Here is a 24,876-nt window from a genome sequence, read left to right as displayed (position 1 = left end):
GGCGGTAGGGGAAGACGGGTTCTGCCAGCGCGTGTGTGGAAGTGCGTGGTCTTCGGTCGGGTCGGTGGGTGAGTGCTGGCCGGGGCTGGTTGCCGAGCCTGGCGATTTTCGTACTCTTTTAGAGCGGGGATGGAGCTGTGTGGAAATGGAGGCTGTAGCCGACAGTAATACGCGTACAGACACACATGCCCAGATATACAGTCATGCGCACATATCCACACACAAATAAACACATACACACATTTATCTATGGCTAAAGGGAGATGGAAGGGAGTTTGTTGTAGTAGTCTTTAATGCCACCCTGTGTTGGGGCAGCATGTGTGTTTAGCTCTGGGCTTTTCGACAGGCGTGCCCATTGATGTGTGTGTGAGAGAGTAAGTGGGTAAAAGCAGCAGGTTGTACCTCACCATTTAGAAACATGTTTGCTGTGTTCTCTGTGAAAGGGAAGCAGGCTTTATTTGAGGCTCCTAACTCACGATGGGTGCCAGAGGCAACAATGCCTCTGAATACTGTATATCAGTTGCTGGTGTGGGGAAGGGGAGTCGCCAATGGGAAAAGTGATATTGGGTTCATATCCTATTTGTAGAATTCGCATAATAAAAATGGCTGGTGATGCTGAGGTTAGTTAGTGGTTCCATTTTTTTTATTTGCTAGAAGATTTGAAGCACTTTTTTTTTAAAAAAAGGAAAGCTCATGTATCCCTGAAGTCCCAATAAAAGTTTGTATGCTCTCATATTTTATTTTTATGTTGTGAACATCCGTGTGATCTTTGGATGAAGGCGGGTGTACAAATTTATTCATTTAATAATAATAATAAATATTAGGATATCCCTTGGCTTATATATGTACATGAACAGGGGTCTCCTTCCTGTGCCCCAACAATAATGTTATTCAGTTAAAATAATCATGGTTGTGAAATGCATGGATGTGTGATGGCAAATGATAATAACAAAGTAACTGGGAGTCTGTACCATAAAATGTGCTTTCAACCAGGGCAAATCATATGCCCAGGCAAATGGGAGAGTGTCCTCTGAGATTCTAGTGCATCATATATGTCTCAGAGCTCCCTGTGGATGTGTGGCACAGATGAGGGCATCTGTAGCCAACAAAAATAAACAAGCTGCGGGGGGGGGGGGGAAGGTAACTGTAGGTGTCCACCGCCTCAGAGCATCCTCCAGGAATTCCTGTAGAATTGTTGATCAGTTAGGTGAACAGAGGTCTCCTATCAACTCTCTCTCACCACCTTTAACCAAGTACAGCTCCCAGAATTCTTTGGGGGAAGCCATGACTCTTTGAAGTGGTGTGATATTCCTTTAACTGTATAGTGCAGATGGGACCTACTATACTAAAGGTGCGTGAACATGGGTGTATTGTACTGTTTCCTTCTTCTAGCTCCACCGTTTCACCAGCTGCTCCAGAGCCTGATTGAACATCTCCAACTCATGAACACTCTTGATAACATCATCTGTTTCTGCAGTGTGCCCTACTTTCCTTCATCTTTGGCAAATAGGCCTGTCATCATAAAATCTATCCTGCGCCCAGCAGCTCTTTTCACTCTGTCATGTGCTGTGACTCCATTCCCTAGCTCTCATAAACTCTTGTTTCAGATCTACTTGAACTTTTGCATCTCCCTCTGTATCGTTTTTTCCAACATACTCTCACTGATTACTCATATCAGTCATGTCAGCATTTTCCATCTAGTGTCTTCTTCAAAGTATTAGCTTCTAATCTTCCCAACCGCAAGGCTATGATGCAGTCATGCTCCTGACAAGATTGCTGTGTAAAAGCTGTATTTTGTTTATGTTTTCTCAGAAGCTTGATGGCATTCTCCTTAAAGCCCAAGGAAAGTGTTTCCCCATTTTGCCAAAGAGGCAATTATAATTCCCTGTGAATAGCAGCATCCCACACTCCTTCCACAGACCTTTTATTGAGCAACTGCTCTTTGTCCTCAGTCTCACTTACTTCCACTTACAGGTAGGTAATCGTGTTGGTCTGGCATAGTCGAAACAAACAAACAAAATTCTTCTAGTAGCACCTTAGAGACCAACTAAGTTTGTCATTGGTATGAGCTTTCATGTGCATGCACACACTTCTTCAGATATCTTCTTCATGAAAGCTCATACCAATGACAAACTTAGTTGGTCTCTAAGGTGCTACTAGAAGAATTTATTTTATTTTATTTCAACTACTTACTTCCAGTCATTTAACTGCTCCTAAGCCTCAAAGGATATCCCCTCAAACTTTCAGTGAAGTCCCAAAATCTTGAATACAACCTTTGCTTTAATTCTCATGGGGTACACACTTCAAACATTAACCCCAGCCCCTTGAAAGATATGTTATACCCTATCCTTTTGATTTGATAGTCAATAGTGTCTCTGCTTTCTGCCACACAACTCATGTAACCCAAATATGAATTTCCGAATAGCTTACAATTTATCTCCCAAAAGTTACTGTTTCTTTGTGTACTTCCCGCTGAGAAGCTAGAGCAGCCTGGGAAGGGTGCTCCAAAGACATTGGATAGTTTTGATGGGATTTGGATTCTGATGGCTGGGCCTGTACCAAGTTGCTTTATCACCAACATTATTGCAAGTGGTGTTCCTTTGCTTTAGACTCCTCAGACCTTTTCATGATGCCAGATATAATGCCTCAGGGTTCTGCAATTTTAGGATGAGGGGTGGGCCAGACTGGAGTCTCACCCTGGAGTTGAAGGGGGAGGGAACCTTTCCCTCATAAAACTTTCAAAACTATTTCAGACTGCCAGTAAATGGACAATTAGAAAAAGTACCGGTAGTTAACAGTAATCCATTTATCATACTCAGGGTGTTTATCTGTCTCTGGTATTCTCTTGTGTTTGCTCAGGTGGTGATTCTTTTATTTCCATGACATAATTTTTCAGGCAGCACCTTTGGCTTTTGAGCAGTATTCAGCATGATAACTCCAGCGTTTGAACTGAGTCAGGATCCAGATTTTCTTACAATAACAATCAAAGTACCATATGCACGTGTTTCAGAGTTTGAAGTCTATTTTGAAGGGAAGGAGTTCAAGTTTTATGCGAAACCATACTTTCTCAGGTAAGTAACATCATTTCATTAGGTTGAGTTTAATTGCTTGTATTGTTTGTCACGTGCTCCCCCCCCCTGTGTTTCTGGGGGCAAGTTTGCTCATTTGTGTGTGAGAGACAGAAAATCCTTAATATAGGATGCATTCTGGAATCTCATATTGGCTGAATTCAGACTGTGGTTTGTTTTGAGAATTATCCTGCTATCCACAGGGGTACAACCCCGGCTTATTAATCTAACTGGTGTGTGCAAACTACAATATCCTGTATTCAAATGAGATGAGAAACTGGTTTGTTCCAAACCATTAATGAACGCTTCAGATTTTTTCCTCATTTGTGCAGAAGAGGGAGAAAGAGAATGTATGAGCCCAAGGCTTGCTGTAGTACGTTGTTTTGTTTCAGCAGAAGTGTGCTTACACTTGACCCTGAAGACTTTTTGTGAATGTGTTCTATACGCACATTGTAAATGACACATCTGGCATTTATATAGTGCTATTTTGAATGTTAAAAATACCTGGCATACATACTCAGTACAGTGGTACCTCGGTTTAAGTACACAATTGGTTCCGGAAGTCTGTACTTAACCTGAAGCGTACTTAACCTGAAGCGAACTCTCCCATTGAAAGTAATGGAAAGTGGATTAATCCGTTCCAGACTGGTCCGTGGAGTACTTAAATTGAAAGTACTCAAACCGAAGCATACTTAAACTGAGGTATGACTGTATATTCTTGCAACAGCTCCTTAAGAGGCGTCAGTATTACGGTATCTCTATTTATTAAAATATTGGGAAAGCAGGAAAGACTCTAGGCAGGACTTGAGAGGGGATAGCGCCTTAAGCTCAAGCATTCACCATTCTGCAAGGCACACGGCAGTTACCTAATCTGTCCCTTTCTGCTTTCATTCTCTGCTCTTCTCGCTACCTTACTCAAATTGCACAGCTTCCAATTGGGCTTTCTTTTGCATTAAAGTTTACATGGAAGGAGGTTTTCCAAAGCCTGACAACCAGTCCCTGGTTTCCTATTATCCTTACCCCTGCATCAGATATGTAATTAGGTAAAGGTAAAGGGGCCCCTGACCATCATGTCCAGTTGTGTCCGACTCTGGGGTTGCGGCGCTCATCTCGCTCTATAGGCCGAGGGAGCCAGTGTTTGTCCGCAGACAGTTTCCGGGTCATGTGGCCAGCACGACAAAGCTGCTTCTGGCGAACCAGAGCAGTGCACTGCTAGGTGGGCAGGAGCTGGAACCGAGCAACGGGAGCTCACCCCGTTGCAGGGATTCGAACCGCCAACCTTCTGATCAGCAAGCCCTAGACGCGCAACCTGGGTCCCTTAATATGTAATTAAATGCCTTTAATTCCACCCCTCTCAGATTGGCTCTTCCAGGAAGAATTGTAGAGGATGGGAGAGAGAGAGCATCGTATGACGACACAGGTTTGTATTTCTTTTTAATTAAATATCTTCATTTTGAAGAAAGCGTGATATGCAAGATTCCTCTGCTGTTACGTTTGCTTCCCCTTTTAGCAGTAGTATAAAATGAAGCTAGCTGTCCTGGTTGTTTCAGAATGCTTTGCTTCATAGGGATAAGTGGGATGGTTTACGTTTGCTAGACAGAAGACGATGCTTCCCATGTCACAATTTTCTTTGTGCAGCACAGCCATATCTAGTGGAATGTGTTGCATGACAAATTATGAATTTGGGAAGAATGTGCTGTGTCTGTTCCCCATCTTCTTAGCTTGGGTTTTTGGACTGATCGAGCAAGACATGTAGTAGATGTATTTAATTTGTGCCTCTCTCTTGCAGTATGGGAGGTGGTGGAAGAAAGCAAAAGCAACTCATTCTGTTTGAAGAGGGGCCTTTTTGAGATATATGAGGTCTAGATGTGGAACTGCGACTTGTGTGACTTCCAAATCTTTCCAGATCCTCCTTTTGCACGTTAGGATGGGAGCTGAAAATGAGCTGTAATCACCTGTGCTCCTCTTTTTCTGCTTTATGAATGTGTGAAATCATTAATGAATGGGGATGCTTCACTTGCAGGCTTCTGTCCCTGGAGTAATGCAAGCAAAAATGATAGCAGGCTGGGTTTTTTGGTTTTTTTTAATAGTATAGTCTGACCAGCAGTTTTGCTATTGCTTTTCGAAACACCCTAGTAGTAGCTTATCCGGATAAATGGAGAAATGCCTTTTGTTAACTCAATCCTTTTCTTTCAAGGGGTTTTTACAATACATCTTCCCAAGGAAGTTCCCGGAGAGAATTTTGATGGGCTGGACATGTTGACAGCTCTGTTAGCGCCAAAGAAATCCAGATCTGCAAAACCTTTAGTCGAAGAGATGGGTTTGTACAATTTTAATTTAAAAAATGGCTCACGGGTTCTTTCTCCCTCCCCCCTCCCCCCCTTTCTCTCTAAGTTCAGAGAAGCATGAATTTATGTGCTAAATGTTTTTCTTGTCGTTTACCTTCCTGCTGGAGCGGTACCTATTTATCTACTTGCACTTTGACATGCTTTCGAACTGCTAGGTTGGCAGGAGCAGGGACTGAGCAACAGGAGCTCACCCCGTCGCAGGGATTCGAACTACTGATCGTCAAGCCCAAGGCTCAGTGGTTTAGACCAGTGATCCTCAACCTTGGGCCTCCAGATGTTTTTGGCCTACAACTCCCATGATCCCTAGCTAGCAGGACCAGTGGTCAGGGATGATGGGAATTGTAGTCTCAAAACATCTGGAGGCCCAAGGTTGAGGACCACTGGTTTAGATTAGACCACAGTGCCACCCGGGTAGACAAGTCTAAAAAGCCTGGGATGCAAAATCATGGCCCTCTAGTGGCAGTGATGGCTCATTTACCAGAAGGAATGTGCTTAGTGTTAACTCTGGAATGTATACAGTCCTACCTTGGTTCTCAAATTTAATCCATTCCAGGGGTCCGTTCAACTACTGAAATGGTTTGAAAACCAAGGTGCAGGTTCCGATTGGCTGCAGGAAGCTCCGTAAGCCACATTTGGCTTCCCAAAAACATTTGCAAACCGGAACACTCACTTGCGACGTTCAGGTGCCAATTTTTTTTGACAAATAAGGCATTCGAATACCAAGGTACCACTGCACTTGACCAAACTAAGCCTCCATCTGAAACCAAAGGGGCACATTGGTTGCCAGATGTGAAATATATTGGCATTATTTTCAGCCCCCCTACTCCACTAATATTTTTCCCACACACGCTTTGATCTCGCCATTGAGAACTAGCCTCACTTGCCATTTCCAGGCACCACTTCTGGGTCCCTGGTGTGCGTGTGCAGTTGCATGCAAATAGAAGACGCATCAATGGGGAGTTGGGAGTATATACACATACAGTGGTACCTCGGTTTATGAACACAATTGGTTCCGGAAGTCTGTTCATAAACTGAAGCGTTCATAAACTGAAGTGAACTTTCCCATTGAAAGTAATGGAAAGTGGATTACTCTGTTCCAGACGGTCCGCGGAGTACTTAAACTGAAGCGTTCATAAACAGAAGCGAACTTTCCCATTGAAAGTAATGAAAAGTGAATTAATCCGTTCCAGATGGGTCCGCGGCGTTTGTAAATCGAAAATTCGTAAACCGAGGTGTTCATAAACTGAGGTTCCACTGTACTTCATTATAAACCTACAAGTAGAATTCATTACAGTGAACTGGGGCAGATTTATGTGTGATGTTGGCCAAGTACTAATCCTGTCTTTTGCTCAGTATCAGTTTTTCTGGGTCCTAAGGTTATCTCTCTGTCTTTCTGCACAAATAAACATAGCGTATGTACCCTGAGCGAAGGTGCACACTTTCCCCCAGTGTTAAATGACATGGTTGGGGCCTCCACCTTTATGCATCTTGATTCTCTTAATCAAAGCGACTTCCACTGTGTGGATGATCTGGGAGGCAGCGTGAAGCAGCATGATTCCAGTTTCCAAACTGGGGGCTCTGGTGGTGCCTTGCGGAATTTGAGAAGGAATTTTCTGATAAGACGATTTGTTACCTTTTTGTTCCTCCCACCAACCTGACCTCAAAACTTCAGGTGCTGCAAATCAGGAGGAGGAGGAAGAAGAAGAAGAAGAATTTGACTGGGAAATTGAACAGACTCCTTATGTGGAAAGCAAAGACAGCCCCTTAGGTTCACCATGCACCTATGGATTTGGAAATCTGAAATCGGGAGTTTTCAGACGTCTTCAGGTATGTTTGGATATTTAAAAGCAAACAATAAACCCCTCAACTCTTCTAATAGGCACAGTTTCTTCCCTCAGTCCCCAATCCAGAACGAAATGTGAAATGCATTACGTATCTGTGAAGGAAATCCTCATGGCATTGCCATTGAAATGGAATAAAACCAACACACAAACATTGATATCTGGGTGGCTCCCACAATTAAATGTGTGATGTCAAGGCAACAAGGCAACATTCATTGGGTAGCCTTCAACGAAGTTTTACTCATAGGAGACCCATTGAAGTTGGGGCCAGCTTATTCATGCTCATTAAAATCAATGGGTTGAAACTTAGTTGAATACCATCCATTGTTATAAGCAAACAATATGTTCGGGACCACCTTGAGATTGGGCAGTGGCCCATTGAAAAAACCCATGCAATGTGAGCCTTAACCTATAAAACAAAATCCTCTGTCCTTAACTTTGTCAGTAGGTCCCATTGAATTAGGCAGAGGGAGGCTGCTTCCATTTTCTGCTGTGTTCTCTCCCATAGCCTAGAACCCTGTGGAGCAGCTTTTCAGAGAGCAAGGCGCCACAGGGGGTAGAAGGGAGTCGTGAAAAATCCCTTCCCGCTCTGGTTGTCTAGCAGGAAGACTCTGTGAGCTGGAGTTGCGTTCGTGGGAACTTTGAATCCAAACCCTTGCAATGATTAAGTGACAATCATTACAAAAGGTTGTGCGTTCTGATCGTAAGTGCACTTTTTGCTGACGCCATGGAATTTCTGTTTAAAGTCCCACGTGAGTGCCCCTGGAGTTCATGATGCTTAATGACATTGTGCAAGATTTTGCATTGCGTAATTGACCCGATGCAAAGTGTTCACAGCATCATTCAGGGGAAAGTAGCCCATCTAGGAGAAGGAAGGAAAACTCTGATCCTAAACCTCCGCTGCCTTACAGGCAGGGGCTCTAGCTCCTAGGGGCCGAGCCCTTTTGCGCCCCCCAATACCCTGGGGCGGGGGCCACCCCCTCATGTCCAAAAAGCATGGAGCCAAAAGTGGCCGGTTCCAGTGGGCAGCTCCTCCTCATCCTAGATCTAGGGAAGTAATAGTACCACTGTATTCTGCTCTGGTCAGACCTCACCTGTCCAGTTCTGGGCACCACAGTTCAAGAAGGATATTGACAAGCTGGAACGTGTCCAGAAGAGGGCAACGAAAATGGTCAAAGCCCTGGAAACGATGCCTTATGAGGAACGGCTTAGGGAGCTGGGTATGTTTAGCCTGGAGAAGAGAAGGTTAAGGGGTGATATGATAGCCATGTTCAAATATATGAAGGGATGTCATATGGAGGAGGGAGAGAGATTGTTTTCTGCTGCTCCTGAGAAGCGGACACGGGGCAATGGATTCAAACTTCAAGAAAGAAGATTCCACCTAAACATTAGGAAGAACTTCCTGACAGTAAGAGCTGTTCGGCAGTGGAATTTGCTACCAAGGAGTGTGGTGGAGTCTCCTTCTTTGGAGGTCTTTAAGCAGAGGCTTGACAGGCATATGTCAGGAATGCTTTGGTGGTGTTTCCTGCTTGGCAGGGGGTTGGACTGGATGGCCCTTGTGGTCTCTTCCAACTCTATGATTCTATGATCCTGCTGCAGAGGGGAAGGAAGGTTGAAGTAGCCTCCTGGCGGTGGCGGCGCTAGCAGACGGAGGCTCCCGCCAGTCGTCAGGCTTGCACCCTGGGGAAGTCGCTTTGGTGCTGCTAATGCAGCGGTTTGACTTCACCCCCGAATACTCACTCCATTGTCTCTCGAGACAGATGGATGCCTACGTTCAGGGGATTTCCATGGTCTGAGAAAGTGTGTCTTCAATTGAAATTTGTGGAAGATGCTTAGCAGCCTGTAACGATGAAAAATGACAGTTAAATATAAATCTTAGAATCGTGTTGTCTGTTCTTAGGTGCTGCAGGCTTTCTTGGTTTTTTTGTTGTTGTTTTGGTTTTGGAAAATATATATATGATTTTCTCTGTATAAGCAAATGGAAGAATCCACACAGCGCAGTTCTGTGCGAAGAATACAATGCATGAAATGGAAGTATTGTGTTAAATGAACTGTTCAGCTTTCTTCATTATGGAAGCAGTGGGGTTCTGTAAATACTTGTTCTCAGGCTCCTGTTTTCAGACTTGTTTGGGAGTAATGTGAAGGTGCTTCTTGCGGGAGCTTGCAATATTTTCAAATAGGATGTAACCACGGGTGGGCAGATAGCAGCAGAGGTGGGTCCCTTGGACCTCAAGCTCCTTGACCATTTCCAGTAGCAGCCTCATGTAGAGCTCGTTGCATAAATTCAATCAAAGTTTACTTGGAATGCAAACGACTGAGGCCAGGCAAACTCAGCCCATAGCTGTGCATAGTGCCATAGCTGGGTGTAGACTCTCTTTACCCCTGATACCATCTGAGTCTCCATTTTCAGCTTAGAATTTGAGATGAACCTTGCAAGTTTTCTGCCTAAACCTTTAACAAAGTCAACCCCCCCCCCTTTACAGGTTTGTTTAATCTTTTGTGGTTGTCTTCGTAGGATGAACTAAATGATGTTATCGATATAAAAAATCCAGACGTAACCTCTGCAGCTGAACGCAGAGAGAAAAGGCTGGCAGCAGAAGATGCCAAATTCAATCCTGATCATTACCTGTAAGTCCTTGCCTATGGCGTGTTTCTGCAATATCTGGTTGACCATCTTGTCATCATTTAATAGAAAGTGGATCGAAGAGGACTATTTTTTAAAATGGGAAATGAGTGGTTTCCGTATCTCCTACGATTTCACCTTATGCTGCATTTAAGACTCTTTTTATGTATAATAGCCTCAGAAGCTGGTGACTGATGTGATTCAGGTTTGTTTTTTTCTGAGACTCTGTTAGAGCCAAAGGCCAGCTGAAATTCAAGCTGAGTGGACACAACCTCTGCAGAACATCGTGAACATAAGGAACCCCACGACTCCCTTAAATTACCTTTCTTACTCCACATAATAGAGTATAATAATCTTGAGTATAGTACTCTAAAGCGTAATAGGTGCAATTGATCCACTCTGGCTAAGGGAAAAGAAACAGGATTTTTGCTGCATATTTCAGCTGCTCGCCCTTGAAAAATGGGAAAATAACTTACATAGGGGTTGCCTCTATATCAAGTCAAACCACTGGTCCATTTATTCCAGTATTGTCAACAATACTGGCAGTAGAGATTGCTTCATTAAGACAAATGGGGCACTGCCCCACCAATAGGGTTGCCAGACCCAATAGAGGACAGGACTTCTGTGCCTTTAATTGCCCTGCTCTCTTTTGAGTCTGGAAACCTTAAAGAGAAACCAGCAGACCCTTTGCTTGGAAATTAAACAAAGGGTCTGCTGGTTTCTCTTTAAGGTTTCCAGACTCAAAAGAGAGCAGGGCAATTAAAGGCACAGAAGTCCTGTCCACTATTGAGTCTGGCAACCCTACCCACCAACCTTAGTCCCCCCCCCTCATCCAGCTCCCACCTGCCTGTCTTCTTACTTACAAGCAGCTCAGGGTGACACTGCCTGCTTGTTTCCTCCCCCTTCGTCGCAGTGTACCCACTGCCTTGTGTGACATCTTTGGGAGGAGAAAAGGCTGAGGAGTAAACCCTTCCTTAGTGGAGTCCCTAAGATGGTTGGATGGTGCCTGGTATGCCTCCTTCCAGCAACTCCTGCAGTCAAGCTGGTGCCAAACGTATTGCTCTGATTTCTTTTGGACCACACCAGTGAGGCCAAGAAGGAAGACTTATCGTTTGGGCAACCCAGGACCTCCATATAGACTGCCCAGTCTGCTCCCAGAGAGTTCACTTCCGTGCTGCTAATGCAGCAAAAACAATGCAGGAGGCAGCAGTTACAATTTACCAATCTCTGCAAGCCACAGCAGGGGCCTTGATTCTCCAGTGGTTTGACTTCACCCTGTGAGACACACTCCATTGTCTCTCGCAATAGATGGAGAGTCCCAATGTTGCTCTTGTAGAACTTGGCAGGGAGGATGATGGAGATGAATCTAGGATTAGTGGACTGTGCATCTTCCTCCTCTTGGGGCTGCCTGCATTGTGTCCTACTCGTCTCATGATGAATTCTGCATATAAGTTAAATAAGCAGGGAGACAATATACAGCCTTATCGTACTCCTTTCCCAATTTTGAACCAGTCAGTTATTCCATATCCAGTTCTCTGTGGCTTCTTGTCCCACATAGAGATTTCTCAGGAGGCAGATGAGGTGATCAGGCACTCCCATTTCTTTAAGAATTTGCCATAGTCTGCTGTGGTCGACACAGTCAAATGCTTTTGCGTAGTCAATGAAGCAGAAGTAGATGTTTTTCTGGAACTCTCTAGCTTTCTCCATAATCTAGCGCATGTTTGCAATTTGGTCTCTGGTTCCTCTGCCCCTTCTTCGACTTTGTAAGGCATTTAAACCTGCACAAAAGTCTATACCTTCCCTTCTCTTCATCCTCCATTCCAGTGAGCAAGATATAACTCACTTGCATCACCTCTGTAGCAAGATACACAAATTTCAGGTGGGTCTGGGAGTCCTGCACCTCTAGGTGTGTAAACCTTTGCATGCTACTGAGAAGTTCAAGGAAATGATGATTACATATTATGATTATTTGGCAACATGATGCAGGAATCCTTTTATCTTTCCAGTGCTGACTTCTTTGAAGATGGGACTATTCACCATCTGTTGAAATATGAGCCTTGGTGGGTTACAGCCTCTAGAAAGAAGATGGATTCCCAAGAAAGTCATCCTTGGAACGAGAGCAGACAGGCAGTACTTGGTAGGACCCCACTTTCCAAATCTTCTGTGGATGTTGATGGACAGCAGCAGGCCTCTTTAGTGGGTATTTTTCAACCAGGTATTTGCTTTCCTTTGCAAAAAAAAAAAAAATAGGGCGGGACTATGCAAACACCCATCCCCTTCTTTTTCAAAGGACTGTCAAAAGTTTGCTGGAGATTTTACGGCACAATAAGAACAGAGAAAAGAACCATTGGGAGTGAATTGCTGCTTTGGTCTTCTTGTTCTCCCAGAACCCTTCCTTTCACTCTCCCAGGCCAAACAAGAAGTCTGAGAACCCTTAGAAAGGATTAGGCAACCTTTTCCTGCTTTTTGGTTTCTCAGCCTTGGAGCTGGTCTCATATACTGTGTGGTGTGACTGGCGGCATTTCTGCACAACACTGGACCAGTCCCAGAGTCTGCCTAGCAACAAAGTGAGAATATCTTAAGCGGATAAGAGTCAGTGCACAACACTATTAAGAGGGGCAAGAACCCATTTTCACTGTATCTTCCTAGTGTGCCCAAGCAGTCTGTTAAGACCGCTGCACATTTATAAACCTATAAAGTTAATGAAATCTATTTGCAAATTCAAATTTTTGTTTGACATTTGTCTTAGTGGTTGAGTCAAACAGCAACTGGGTTCATTTTGTTGTTGCCGTGCTTTGACTAAAAGCCGTTATCAAATTGGATGATACTGATGAAAGTGTCTTTTTGCTATTTCCTGTTAACTGTACTGAACGACAGTATTAAGGACTGCTTTATCTGCCCTTTTATAGTTGAACCATTGACAGTGGAAGTACTTTCTGTTCTTGCCAGATATTTTGTGGCGAGGAAAATTAAACCTGTGCTATTTAAAGAAATTTAAAAAGCAAACCATCATTAGCTTTTGTTTGTGAAGGCATTTTGGGTTACAAAATCTGAATAAGAAGCACACATTAGAAAAATTGTTGTTGTTGTTAAAATTTGTATACTGCCCTATACCTGCAGGTCTCAGGATGGTTCACAAGATAAAATCACAATATAAATACATAAAATACATAATAAAAACAAAAACAACCCAATAACACTCCCTCAACACATTTTAAAAGGCCATAGGGTGTCAATCAGCCAAAGGCCTGGTTAAAGGGGAACATTTTCGCCTGGTGCCTAAAGGTGTATAATGAAGGTGTTAGCTGAATCTCCGCGGAGAGAGCATTCCACAAATAGGGAGCCATTGCAGAAAAGGCCTGTTCTTGTGTTGCCACCCTCCAGACCTCTCTTGGAGAAGCCGCACGAAGAGGTTTGCATTGCATTGTTGGAAGAATTCCAGTTCATGTAAGAGACATCTACAGGAGCATTAAATCTGTGCTTGGGTTTCATAACTCAGCTCTTGAAGGAAAGTGGGCACCTAAGTCCTCTTGTGTGAGATCATAAGGAGCTGATTGCCTCTGTGTGCTGTGTGGCTTCTCCACTTCATGATACACAACACGATCTGGGTTGTGTGCAGTGTACCCATGTCTTTAGCGAGGGGTTGAGTGATGGGCTTGTAGCAATCAGAATCTATGGATTTATTTATCCTTAGCAACTTAGTGGAAATGGATGAGCATTTGTGGGAGATAACGCCTGGCAGTTAAATAAGGTGAAACAGGGCCTGTGATGTCCCTCATAATTCTTACAGTGTGTAACCTTGATACAGGTAAAATCTGAAGAAGGGCTGTTAAGAATAAGGGGGGTTTAAAAATGCATGACACCTGTCTTCCCTGCTGTATCGCAGCGCTTCATAATAAAATGAATCTGAGCCTGACTCATTTTATAATAGAAGAAATTCTTGCTGTAATGGTATGTGGTGAGATTTACTCTTCAAAAGAGGTATTGCACCCATGTCATGTAATACAATTGTATAGGTGACATTTTGAATGGATATCTGTGGCCCTTAAATAAAGCAAATGGCATTTTTTTAAAAATTTTTTTGATTGCTTTTGTAAATTCTCTTTATTGATAACAGTGCACTGTAACTGCAGAGGCTTTAATATTTCCAGAAGGAAATGCAAGGGCTGATTATATCAGATTAACAACATCTTTTTTCCCCTTGGAACCTGCAGCCAAAAGCATGAGACCACTTGCATTAGATTACAACACTTTCAGACTTTCTTATGTCATATTCAAAACAAAAATAAAATAGCTTATCTTTGATTTTTTGATTATTATAATTTTTGCATTTTGGGGTTTGCTTGATTTGTTATATGTACTTTATTTCCAAGTTTTGGGATAGGGTGTGTGCATATCACAGCTCTTAGCTGTTCCGTTTTAGCTTTCGTGTGATGCATCTATTTGCTTCCTTATCTCTTTTTGCTTCTTTCTACTCCAGCCTTCCTACACCGGGCTGCTGAAAAGAAACCCTCCCCCCCAAAGTCAGCAGAAATAATAGTGTGGTGCAGGCCGCCATCATTACATCATTATTGGCTTTGTGACAAAGTATCCCTCCAGTAGAGGGCGCTTCATTCCTTTTGCTGACAGGCCGAGATTTCCATTATGCAAAGCAAGTCAAACAAATTCTTTACATAAGCTTAACTAATTACTTGGCTTTTCTCATGGGGTTGGGGGGAAAGGATATGGTTAGCTTTGCTCCCCAAACTGAAGCCTTGCTCCCCAAACGTCAGGTGAAAGGATTTAACTTCTTTTAAAAGTCACGTTTGGCTTGCCCCTAACAGCAGTTCATTTTTATTTGGTTCCACAATGCGACAAGCAGTCTTTATAAGCGTAGGCAGCCACATGCATTTAATATATCATTTACATGCTCTGAGGTAATTTATTTTGTCTCCTAGTAATCTATCATGCTTACTAGCGATCAGTCTCCAATTTCCTTTTATAGGAGAAGAAAAATGATGCTCTTTTTTTTTTTTAGAGGCCTGGTCTTTCCCTTTGCATCTGCGGCTGCAATCCTATACCTTGGGAGTAAGCTTCCTTGGAACTTGGTGGGAATTACTTTAGAGTAGATATGTGTGGGGTTGCACTGCTGCTGCCTAAATGAAAAAAAATTCACAAGTCTTGTTCTTATTTATTAGGTTCTTGGATTTAATAAAAGGGTTAGTGTTCAGAAAGGTCCTGAAAGTTATGGCCACAGATTGATGTGATCCAGACCAGGTTGCACGTGTGAACATCGTATGAATTAAGGCTGAGGTGGTTGTCCATGTGGTACGAAGTGAAGCTCTTGGTATGGATTCTGCTTCCTTGAGTGCCACGTTTCTACACCATAATGATCACTTGCTGTTGTTGTTGTTGTTGTTGTTGTTGTTGTTGTTGTTGTTGTTGTCGTCATTGTCCTAAAGTGGAAGTGGGGGAACTGCCCCTCCAGATATTGTGTGGACTTCAACTCCTATCATCCCCATCTTTTGGACCACGGTGGTTGAGACTGATGGGAATTGAGGTTCAACAGTACCTGGAGGGAACTGTTTCCTCATCCCTGATCTTGAGGAAATAGAGCACCTCATTTTTCATGCCAGAGGCACTTGCTCCAGTGTAGTATAAGAAAAAGTATAGGTTTTGTCATTGCCATTCATGGCAATTAGGTTTGGGTCATTATAATTGCTTGTCCTAAAGGACAGCAAAATGAATCTTAAAGACGGACAAATTTACTATAGCAGAAGCTTTCATCTCATTTTATCATATGCATGAATGGCAGTCCTAGGTTGGCACATACATAGTTGGAAACGAGGCGAGGAGGAATGGAGAGTTGAAAGGTACCCTGAGGGTCATCTGGTCTGACCCCTGCAATGCAGAAATCTCAAAGCATCCATGACAGACGGCCATCCAACTTTTGCTTAAAAACTTCAAAAGAATTATACTCCTCCCACCATCTTCAAAGGGAGTCCGTTCCGCTGTTGAACAGCACTTGCTGTCGGAAAGTTCTTTCTGATGTTTTGTTGGAATCTCCTTTCTTGTACCTTGAATTCATTGGTTTGAGTCCTACCCTCTGGTGCAGGAAAAAACAAGCTTCACCATCAACCATGTGACAGCCTTTTAGCTATCCTATATAATAAAGTGCAAGTGTCTCTGCGTTCAGATTGCCTGTGTCCGCGCTACTGCGCATGTGCCCCACGGACACAGGGACTGGACAAAGAGACTGCACGCGCGTGCGCTCCCCCCCTCTGCCTCCTCCAACCGCCGCTCCCGGCTGGACACTCTCCTTCCTGTTGGCGGCTGGGGGAGAGGAAGGAAGGAGGAGAAAGGGCTGCTTTCTCCTCCTTCGTTCCTGTCCCCCTGCCGCCGACAGCAATGACAGGTCCCGGGGTTCGGAGAAGCGCTGCGCAAGCGCTTCTCCGAACCCCGGGATGTTCTAACCCCCGTTTACTCAACGGGCTGAATTACACTAGTTTGAACATAACTATCATATCTCTTCCCAGTCTTCTCATATCCAGGCTAAACATATCCAAACCCATTTCCCTCAACTGTTCCTCATACAGCTCGGTTTCCAGACCCTTTGTCATCTTGACTGCCCCCCTCTGCACAGGTTCCAGCTTGTCAACATCCTTCTTAAATTGTGGTGCCCAGAACTGGCAGGTGTGGTCTGAGCCAGTGTTTCCCAACCTTGTGCCTCCAGCTGTTTTTGGAATACAATTCCCATCATTCCTGACCACTGGTCTTGCTAGCTAGGGATGATGGGAGTTGTAGTCCCAAAACATCTGGAGGCACAAGGTTGGGAAACACTGGTCTGAGCAACAGACACTACTGTTGATGCAGCCTAGAATAGCATTAGTTTTTTGTTTTGCTGGTGTGGACTCATGTTAAGTTGTGGTCCACTTAGATCCCGAGATCCTTTTCACATGTACCATTGGTAAGCCAAGTGTCCCCTATTTTATATTTGTGCAGTTGGTTCTTCCTGCTTAAGTGCATAACCTTACATTTCTCCCTGCTGAAATTCATTTTTCGTTTTGGCCAAGTTCTCCAATCTGTTAAGGTATTTATTTCATTTCATTTGAGAATGGTTTGATAATATGTTTGGACATATCTCAGTATTACTACAGTGGCTGGGGCAACCCAGCCAGATGGGTGGGATATAAATAATAAAATTATTGTTAGTATTATTATTAGTCCTTGAAAGAATTTAGATGGAACTAGATCTTCATTGAGGCATTCACTTGAATGCACAAAGTGCTAAACTGTGATGCCCCAGCAACAGAAATTGCAGGCGTGCTGACATTCACACGGAGAAAAGTAAATTTTTCTTCCTCTAGATGTCCTTTAATCAGAATATACCTTCTATTAACATCTTTCCTTATCTTTATCAACTTAAAATCGCGTCTGCAGTTCAGTTATTGTTGCACATTTTGATTTTTAGTTTTAGTACAACCTGCATATGCATTTCTACTTTTCAGCTTCTTCAGATAATTGCTATGCTGTTTCATACGTCTGTTAAAAGAAAAGAATCAGAGCTGGGTCTGTGTTTTTACCCCCCTCCCCCTTCACTCAACTATTGACGCCATTTACATTCAAAGGGATATACCTGAAAGTACTTGCATTGACTGTTTAAAGGCAGCAATTTTTTTCCAGTCTAGATTTCAAAATAATTGACAACTACAATAAGTTTTGAAGCGAGGCTGGGACAGATCTTGAAGGGATGTCATTTGCATTAGTCATCTGTCAAAGGTCTTGCATTAGGGAATCCGCTGATAGCCTGACTTGTTGATCAAGGTCTTGTGTGAGTGCCTGGAGACAGTTGGAGGATGGATGGCGGCTAACAGATTGAGATTGAATCCTGACAAGACAGAATTACTGTTTGTGGGGGACAGGAGGCGGGCAGGTGTGGAGGACTCCCTGGTTCTGAATGGGGTAACTGTGCCCCTGAAGGACCAGGCGCACAGCCTGGGAGTCATTCTGGACTCACAGCTGTCCATGGAGGCACAGGTCAATTCTGTGTCCAGGGCAGCTGTCTATCAGCTCCACCTAGTACGCTGAGACCCTACCTGCCTGCAGATTGTCTCGCCAGAGTGGTGCATGCTCTAGTTATCTCTCGCTTGGACTACTGCAATGCGCTCTACGTGGGGCTACCTTTGAAGGTGACCTGGAAACTACAACTAATCCAGAATGTGGCAGCTAGAGTGGTGACTGGGAGCGGCCGCTGAGACCACATAACACCGGTCTTGAAAGATCTACATTGGCTCCCAGTACGTTTCTGAGCACAGTTCAAAGTGTTGGTGCTGACCTTTAAAGCCCTAAACGGCCTCGGTCCAGTATACCTAAAGGAGCGTCTCCACCCCCATCGTTCTGCCCGGACACTGAGGTTCAGCTCCAAGGGCCTTCTGGCGGTTCCCTCATTGCGAGAAGCCAAGTTGCAGGGAACCAGGCAGAGGGCCTTCTCGGTGGTGTCGCCTGCCCTGTGGAACGCCCTCCCATCAGATGTCAAAAAGGAAAACAGCTACCAGATTTTTAGAAGACATCTGAAGGCAGCCCTGTTTAGGGAGGCTTTTAATGTTTAAGAAATTAGTGTATTTTAATGTTTCTGTTGGAAGCCACCCAGAGTGGCTGGGGAAACCCAACCATATGGGTGGGGTATAAATAATAAATTATTATTATTATTATTATCATCATCATCATCATCATCATCATCACTAGCAGGCTCAGATATGTTTTGTCTAATGTGGTTCTGCTTCATTTGATCTAAGGCAAATGACATAGGACAGGTCAGCGGTCCATCTAGCTTAGTATTTTTCCCATTGACTGGCAGTGGTTTTCCAGGGTTTCAGAAACGGAGCTCTTCCAGGCCTGCTAAAAAGTGCCGGGGATAGATCCTGGGGAGCTTTGGCATGCTCTGCCATCATTGAGCCACATTCCTTGCCTGACCTAAGTGTTGCATCTTCCTTGCTGCCAGAAGCTTTGCTACCACATCCTCTGCTTTTAGGCAAAACTGCCTCTGGTGTGTTCTCTCTCTCAGCTGTCACCTAGGAGCAGACATTTTGCCTGGCAATAGCAGAGGGAGAGATGGGAAGGAGGGACACTCCTCCCAGTTCTGCTGAACTTCGGTTCCTCCCAGGTGCGTCTTGCCCATAGAGGCAAGTGGCGTGGGGTGCCAGGGCGCCAAGTTTTGGAGGGCGCAAGGGAAGAGGCAGAGGCTGGACGCGGCGCCTCCCAGCATCAGCTCGCTGCCATCGCCTGCCTCCGCCATGCTGCGCCTCCGCCTTGCCGTGCTCGGAGCCTCTGCCTCTTCCCCACCGGAGGAGCCGCCCTCCAGCCGCTGCCCGCCTCCTCTAGCCCTGCAAGGCTGCTGCCAGTGCTGTAAAAAGGTCGACAACTCTGGGAAACCGGGGGGGGGGAGGGATCTTTGCACCACGGCGCCGGATATAACTAAGACGGCCCTGGTTCTTGCTTTCCCTCAGCTATCTCAATTTGAGTCGATTCTTTATAAGAGTTTTGTGGGCGGTATCCAGTGAACTTGTTCCCTCAGCGCAGCGATATATCCTTCCACGATGGGACTTTGCCCCTCTTCTCTGTCTCCCCAGGTGTGCCCTGTTCCCTCCCCAGAGCTGCTCCAAAAGGCTGGGGAAACTAAGTGACTGGTGTTGTTGTTGTTTGGGGGGGGGCTGCATGATGGGGGAGGTTTACGGGAGTTGTGTTACACAAGTGGAAATCCTTGCGGTGATGGAACAAGTTAGTTGGACACCACTCTGTGCCTTGAAAAGCAGGTACCTGAGTTTGTTTTTAACTTCCTCCCTCCCCATGCCCTTTTCCTCTAAGCCAGGCATCCCCAAACTTCGGCCCTCCAGATGTTTTGGACTACAATTCCCATCATCCCTGACCACTGGTCCTCTTAGCTAAGGATCATGGGAGTTGTAGGCCAAAACATCTGGAGGGCCAGAGTTTGGGGATGCCTGCTCTAAGCGTTGTGCCTTTCAGATTGTAAGCCTGAGTGCAGGAACTGTCTTTTTAAAATGATGATGATGATGATGATGATGATTTATGTTATTTTATTTATACCCCGCCCATCTGGCTGGGTTTCCCCAGCCTCTCTGGGCGGCTTACAGCGCATTAAAAATTGCAAAACATTAGACATAAAAAATTTCCCAATACAGGGTTGCCTTCAGTTGTTTATTTCCTTGCCATCTGATGGGAGGGAGTGCACCACTACCGAGAAGACCCTCTTCTCAGAGAGCCCTTTTGTCCGAAGAGTGGGTTTATTTTTTTTAAAAAAATTACACACTTTGAATACCTGAAGAATCGTCTCCACCCCCATTGTTCAGCCCAGACACTGAGGTCCAGCTCGGAGGGCCTTCTGGTGGTTCCCTCACTGCGAGAAGTGAAATTGCAGGGAACCTGACAGAGGGCCTTTTTCACCAGATGTCAAAGAGTTAAACAACTGTATAAATTTAGTAGACACCTGAAGGCAGCCCTGTTTCGGGAAGCTTTTAATGTTTTCTTTTTCTTTTATATTTTGCTTTGTATTTTTGTTGGAAGCCACCCAGAGTGGCTGGTGCAACCCAGTCAGGTGGGTGGGGTGTAAGAAATTTATTATTATTATTATTATTATTATTATTAAATATACCGAACAGAAATCAGATTGTCATATGTCCCTGTATACGAGAGTACGGAATAGTTGCAGCTTTTTTGACTGCATGTGGTGCAAGTTGAGAGCAAAGTCAGAAGGAAACTTCTGTTAATTCTGAATGGATACAGGCAAGCAGGTGCTGCAGAAGCCAAATGGTTAATTCTGAACTTAACACAGGAGTAGTTCTGGGGCTTGCGAAGAGGTTCTCATCAATACTACCCTTGTTAATTCCAAGTATGTGGTTTTTACTGTGGCTATGGATATGGTGTGTTAAAATAACCTGTGTGTGTGTGTGGTTTTTTGTTTTTGTTTTAGTTTCCTTTACGGAAGACGAGAAAGAGCAGCTAAGAAAATTCACCAACAGAACTTTCCTGCTTGATAAAAGAACCTGTCATCAAGTATATCTGAGCTTAGTTGATATACTTCTGGCTTATTGCTATGAAGTCTGTGCCACTGAAGGAGAAAAGAATGTGAGTTCCTCCCCTCTACTCCCCTTCAGTGAAGTGGATCCGCTAGAATAGCTACAGGGAATTTCTCAGTCATCTGGGAGGCAGGGCTTTTAAAGCGGACTTTGTTCCTGGCGTTGAAAGCGCAGGACCGAAATGCTATATCACTAGGGTGGCTTGCCAGGCAGCTGTTTGAAATTAACAGTCCAAAGTGTGAGGTATTCTCTTCTCTCTCTCTCTTTTGGATGCTGCTACAGCAACTCTGCTGAGCTGTATTTAGCAGTAGAGGAAAGGAGGAGGAAATGATTTTACAGCTAACAGCTGAGGGATCTTCATTGTCCACATGTTGAATTATTATTACTTTTTCTTTTGTTGGGGACAGGTTTTCTTGGATGCTTTCTAGACTCTGGAGCATTATTTTGTTGGAAGCAAAGATTATTTGTTGAGAATTATTGTTCTTGAGGCAAGAACAGTAAGGGACCCAGGTGGCGCTGTGGGTTAAACCACAGAGCCTAGGGCTTGCTGATCAGAAGGTCGGCGGTTCAAATCCCTGTGACGGGGCAAAAAGCACGTCAAAATGCAAGTAGATAAATAGGAACCACTACAGCGGGAAGGTAAACGGTGTTTCCGTGTGCTGCTCTGGTTTGCCAGAAGCGGCTTTGTCATGCTGGCCACATGACCTGGAAGCTATACGCCGGCTCCCTCGGCCAATAATGCGAGATGAGCGCGCAACCCCAGAGTCGGTCACGACTGGACCTAATGGTCAGGGGTCCCTTTACCTTTACCTTTACTGTTCTTGAGGCAAGGCCCCAAGTCTTCTATAGTTCTGTACTTGAGAACAACATGGGCATTTCCACTGCCCGTTTGGGGAGACCTGTTGTGGGCTACCTGGGAATACGATCTTTGGAGACGGAGAGCTAGAGGTGAAGGTTTGGGTGGGAGGAGGATTGAAGAAGCACCAGGACCTAGAAAACCTGGATTTATGTAGATAGGTAAGACTTGGAAGAGAGACTCAAGCCAGAGAACTGGCTGATGGAAAATGTTCACAGTGCATAGAGGGTAAGGAAAAATAAAGGTCCAGAAATGGGCATGCCACACATGTTCAGGGAGATAGTACTGACCTGGGTACTCTTAATTAACTCTTAATTATCTCCCCCCCCCAAAAAAGAATCATGGTTCTCAAATGTCTAACACCAAAATATACGGAGGGTGGAGGGGAGGGGAATTGAAGTTGGATAGTATCTGCAAATATATGGAAGAGATCTAAAATGTGCTTTAATTGAACCAATATATCTTGCAGTTTTCAGTTTCTTAGTTCCTGTGCAAATGGTTTCTTTTTACAAACACAGTGTTGTGCTCTAATTTGGTTTCCTGAACCCTTCCTTCTCAGGTTGAGTCTCCGTGGAACATACGAAAGCTGAGTTCAACTCTCTGCTGGTTGGAGGTAAGATGAATGTATAAGAAGTTTATGGATAGGGCAATACATGTTAAACAGAGGCATATCTGGAAAAGGTTTACTGCTACCTTTCACCCTATCCCTTCTGAAGTGGATATTTCTTCTTAGGTGGGCTTTTTATTAGTAGTATTTTATTGGTTCTCCCAATGCCATCTCTACTTGTAGCTTCATTTGTATTGTTATACTATCTTTTCAATCTTTGGGAATACACTGGTGCCTTGCAAGACGAAAGTAATTCGTTCCGCGAGTTGCTTCGTCTTGCGGTAATTTCGTCTTGTTTGCCGTGGCAAAAAAACCTGCCAAAAAACTTTGTCTTGCGAAGCACCCCCATAGAAAACTTCGTCTTGCAAGGCACCAAAAACATTGCAAGACGCTTTCATCTTGCAAGTTTTTCGTTGCACGAGGCATTCGTCTTGCGAGGTACCACTGTACAACCAGATTGAAAACAGGGATTTCCCTTCTTAAGAGGACCTCCCTAGACCAAAAGTGTTAGATGCCCAGTTATAGCAACTATTGCACAGGAGTGAATATCCCCTTTGGGGACAAAGGACTTGAGAGGGCGATTCTGGTTTTAGACCTGGTCATGACACTGAAACTGCCTTGGTTGCCCTGATCAATGACATTTGCTGGGAGAGAAAGAGGGAGTGTGAGCAAGAAAAAGGGAGTGTGAGCCTGCTCATTGTCCTTGATCTCTCAGCAGCTTTTGATACTGTTGACAGTGGTACCCTTCTGGAGTGGCTCTGGAAGATGGGGGGTTGGGGTGATAGAATCAGAGAATTGTAGAGTTGGGAGGGAGTCCAAGGGCAGTTCAGTCCAACCCCCTGCAATGCAGGAATCTCAGCTAAAGCATCCATGACAGATGGCCATCCAACCTCTGCTTAAAAACCTCCAAGGAAGGAGAGTCCACAGCCTCCCAAAGGTAACCATTCCACCGTTGAATAGCTCTTACTGTCAGAAAGTTTTCCCTGATGTTTAGTCAGGTTTAGTTATCTCCTTTCGGGCCACTGTATTACACTGGGTCCACTCCTACCTTCAAGGCTGTTTCAAGAAAGTAGTCATGTCACAAGGTTCCATCTTGTCCTCTGTGCTATTTACCATCTTCACTGAAACTGCTGGGAGCTGTCATTAGGAGATTTGGAGTGGGGTGTCCTCAGTATGCAGATGATATCCAGCTCCATCTATTCATGCCATCCGAATTACAGAAGGCAATTCAGGTGCTAGACTGCTTGGGCTGGATGTGGGCCAATAAATTGAAGGGGAATCCTGTCACATATTCCAAGTTCTTAGATTCAAGAGTTGGGGAGATGGCCTGTCCTGGAAGGATTAGCCTCAACTCGAGATAGCTAGCTACAAAACAGTTAAGAAGATTTCTCTTCCTAGGCATTTTGCCCATATTTTAGTTTTACTCTTTGTTTTACTCTTAGTGGAGAATGGCAAAACATATTTGCTCTTTCAAAAGGACTCTTGTTGAAACTGCTCCATTCTCTAATGTGTTGTTCCTTTTTAATTTGAAAAGGGTATTAAGGAATAGCTGTGTTCTCTTTGAACCAAGGTAATTGTAGCGTGGGAGGAAGGAAGAGAATACATATATAAGTTCACCCTATGAGTATCGTGCAAATGTGAATTAATCGGAGTCTCTCATAGGAGCGGGCCCATTTATGAATAAATCCCAATGGTAAAACTTAATGGATGGAAGGTATTTCTTTTCCTTTTAGGCTGCGGGGATATATTAATTCCCCGGTTAGATGACAAGAAGCCTGATATTTTAGATTAGTTAACATAAAATCAATAGAGGTCCTTGTGCTGAGAGCATCAGTCAAGTAAAGCGAAAGTTAGACTCTGCTCAATAAGAGCTTCCGATAATTGCTCTGCCATCGTGGCCAGAACAGAAGGGGCAGGTGATTTGCTGCGTTTTACAGGACATTGGCAAATATATTCCTCCTTGACGTTTTTAGAATGTTAACTTAATAGCCGTGCTTATTTCGGTTAATCAGGGTATATGCCCTGTGGCCTGCTGAACTGTGGGGATGATGGTGTGAGGCCTGTAGATGAGGCTTTGGGACTTTCCAATGTGGGAATTTCACTGGCAAGACAATACTACCTGTAATTTCATAGGAAAGTAAGAACCTGCTGTTTCCTTTTGCCTTACAACTACTGTGGAAGTAAACAGGTTTTCTCCACTTGTAATTCTGGCCTTTAAAAATGTTTGTTCCACACACAGAGTTTTACTAGCATTTCGGAAGTTCTGATGTCCTTTGGGAGAAGAGTTATGTGTTATCCACTCTACCGACACTTCAGTTTAGTGACTCGGGCCTTAAATGACACCATTACGATACTACAACTTGGTAAGATATTTAAGTTTTATCTTTACAGTTTGGCTATGGCAAATTAGTTGGGTATTTGTGTGTGGTGAATACATTTGTTCACAAAAGCATAGTTCTGG

The 24,876-nt window shown here is 44.2% G+C and overlaps 1 protein-coding gene across 8 annotated transcripts in view; it reads left to right on the top strand.

Moving 5' to 3' along the window:
• The window catches only part of SHQ1 (SHQ1, H/ACA ribonucleoprotein assembly factor), a 94,202-nt gene continuing 69,326 nt past the window's right edge, over window positions 1-24,876 (top strand). For 5 of the 8 annotated variants that reach the window (XR_004692024.2, XR_004692023.2, XM_035106629.2 and 2 more), the window contains exons 1-10: window positions 79-1,974; window positions 2,897-3,071; window positions 4,427-4,488; window positions 5,266-5,388; window positions 7,089-7,243; window positions 9,773-9,885; window positions 11,887-12,095; window positions 20,847-21,001; window positions 22,368-22,421; window positions 24,655-24,778. Coding sequence is in view for 6 of the 8 variants with exons in the window: in XM_035106629.2 (XP_034962520.2) it covers window positions 2,929-3,071; window positions 4,427-4,488; window positions 5,266-5,388; window positions 7,089-7,243; window positions 9,773-9,885; window positions 11,887-12,095; window positions 20,847-21,001; window positions 22,368-22,421; window positions 24,655-24,778 (1,138 nt within the window). In the remaining 2 variants the exon portion in view is untranslated. The other 3 variants (XM_035106623.2, XM_035106624.2, XM_035106625.2) reach the window with 3 other exon arrangements.

This window comes from Zootoca vivipara, chromosome 2 (genome assembly GCF_963506605.1).
Source record: "Zootoca vivipara chromosome 2, rZooViv1.1, whole genome shotgun sequence".
Classification (NCBI taxonomy): domain Eukaryota; kingdom Metazoa; phylum Chordata; class Lepidosauria; order Squamata; family Lacertidae; genus Zootoca; species Zootoca vivipara.
Note: the sequence above shows the minus strand (reverse complement) of the source record. Positions and strands in the feature narration are given on the sequence as shown.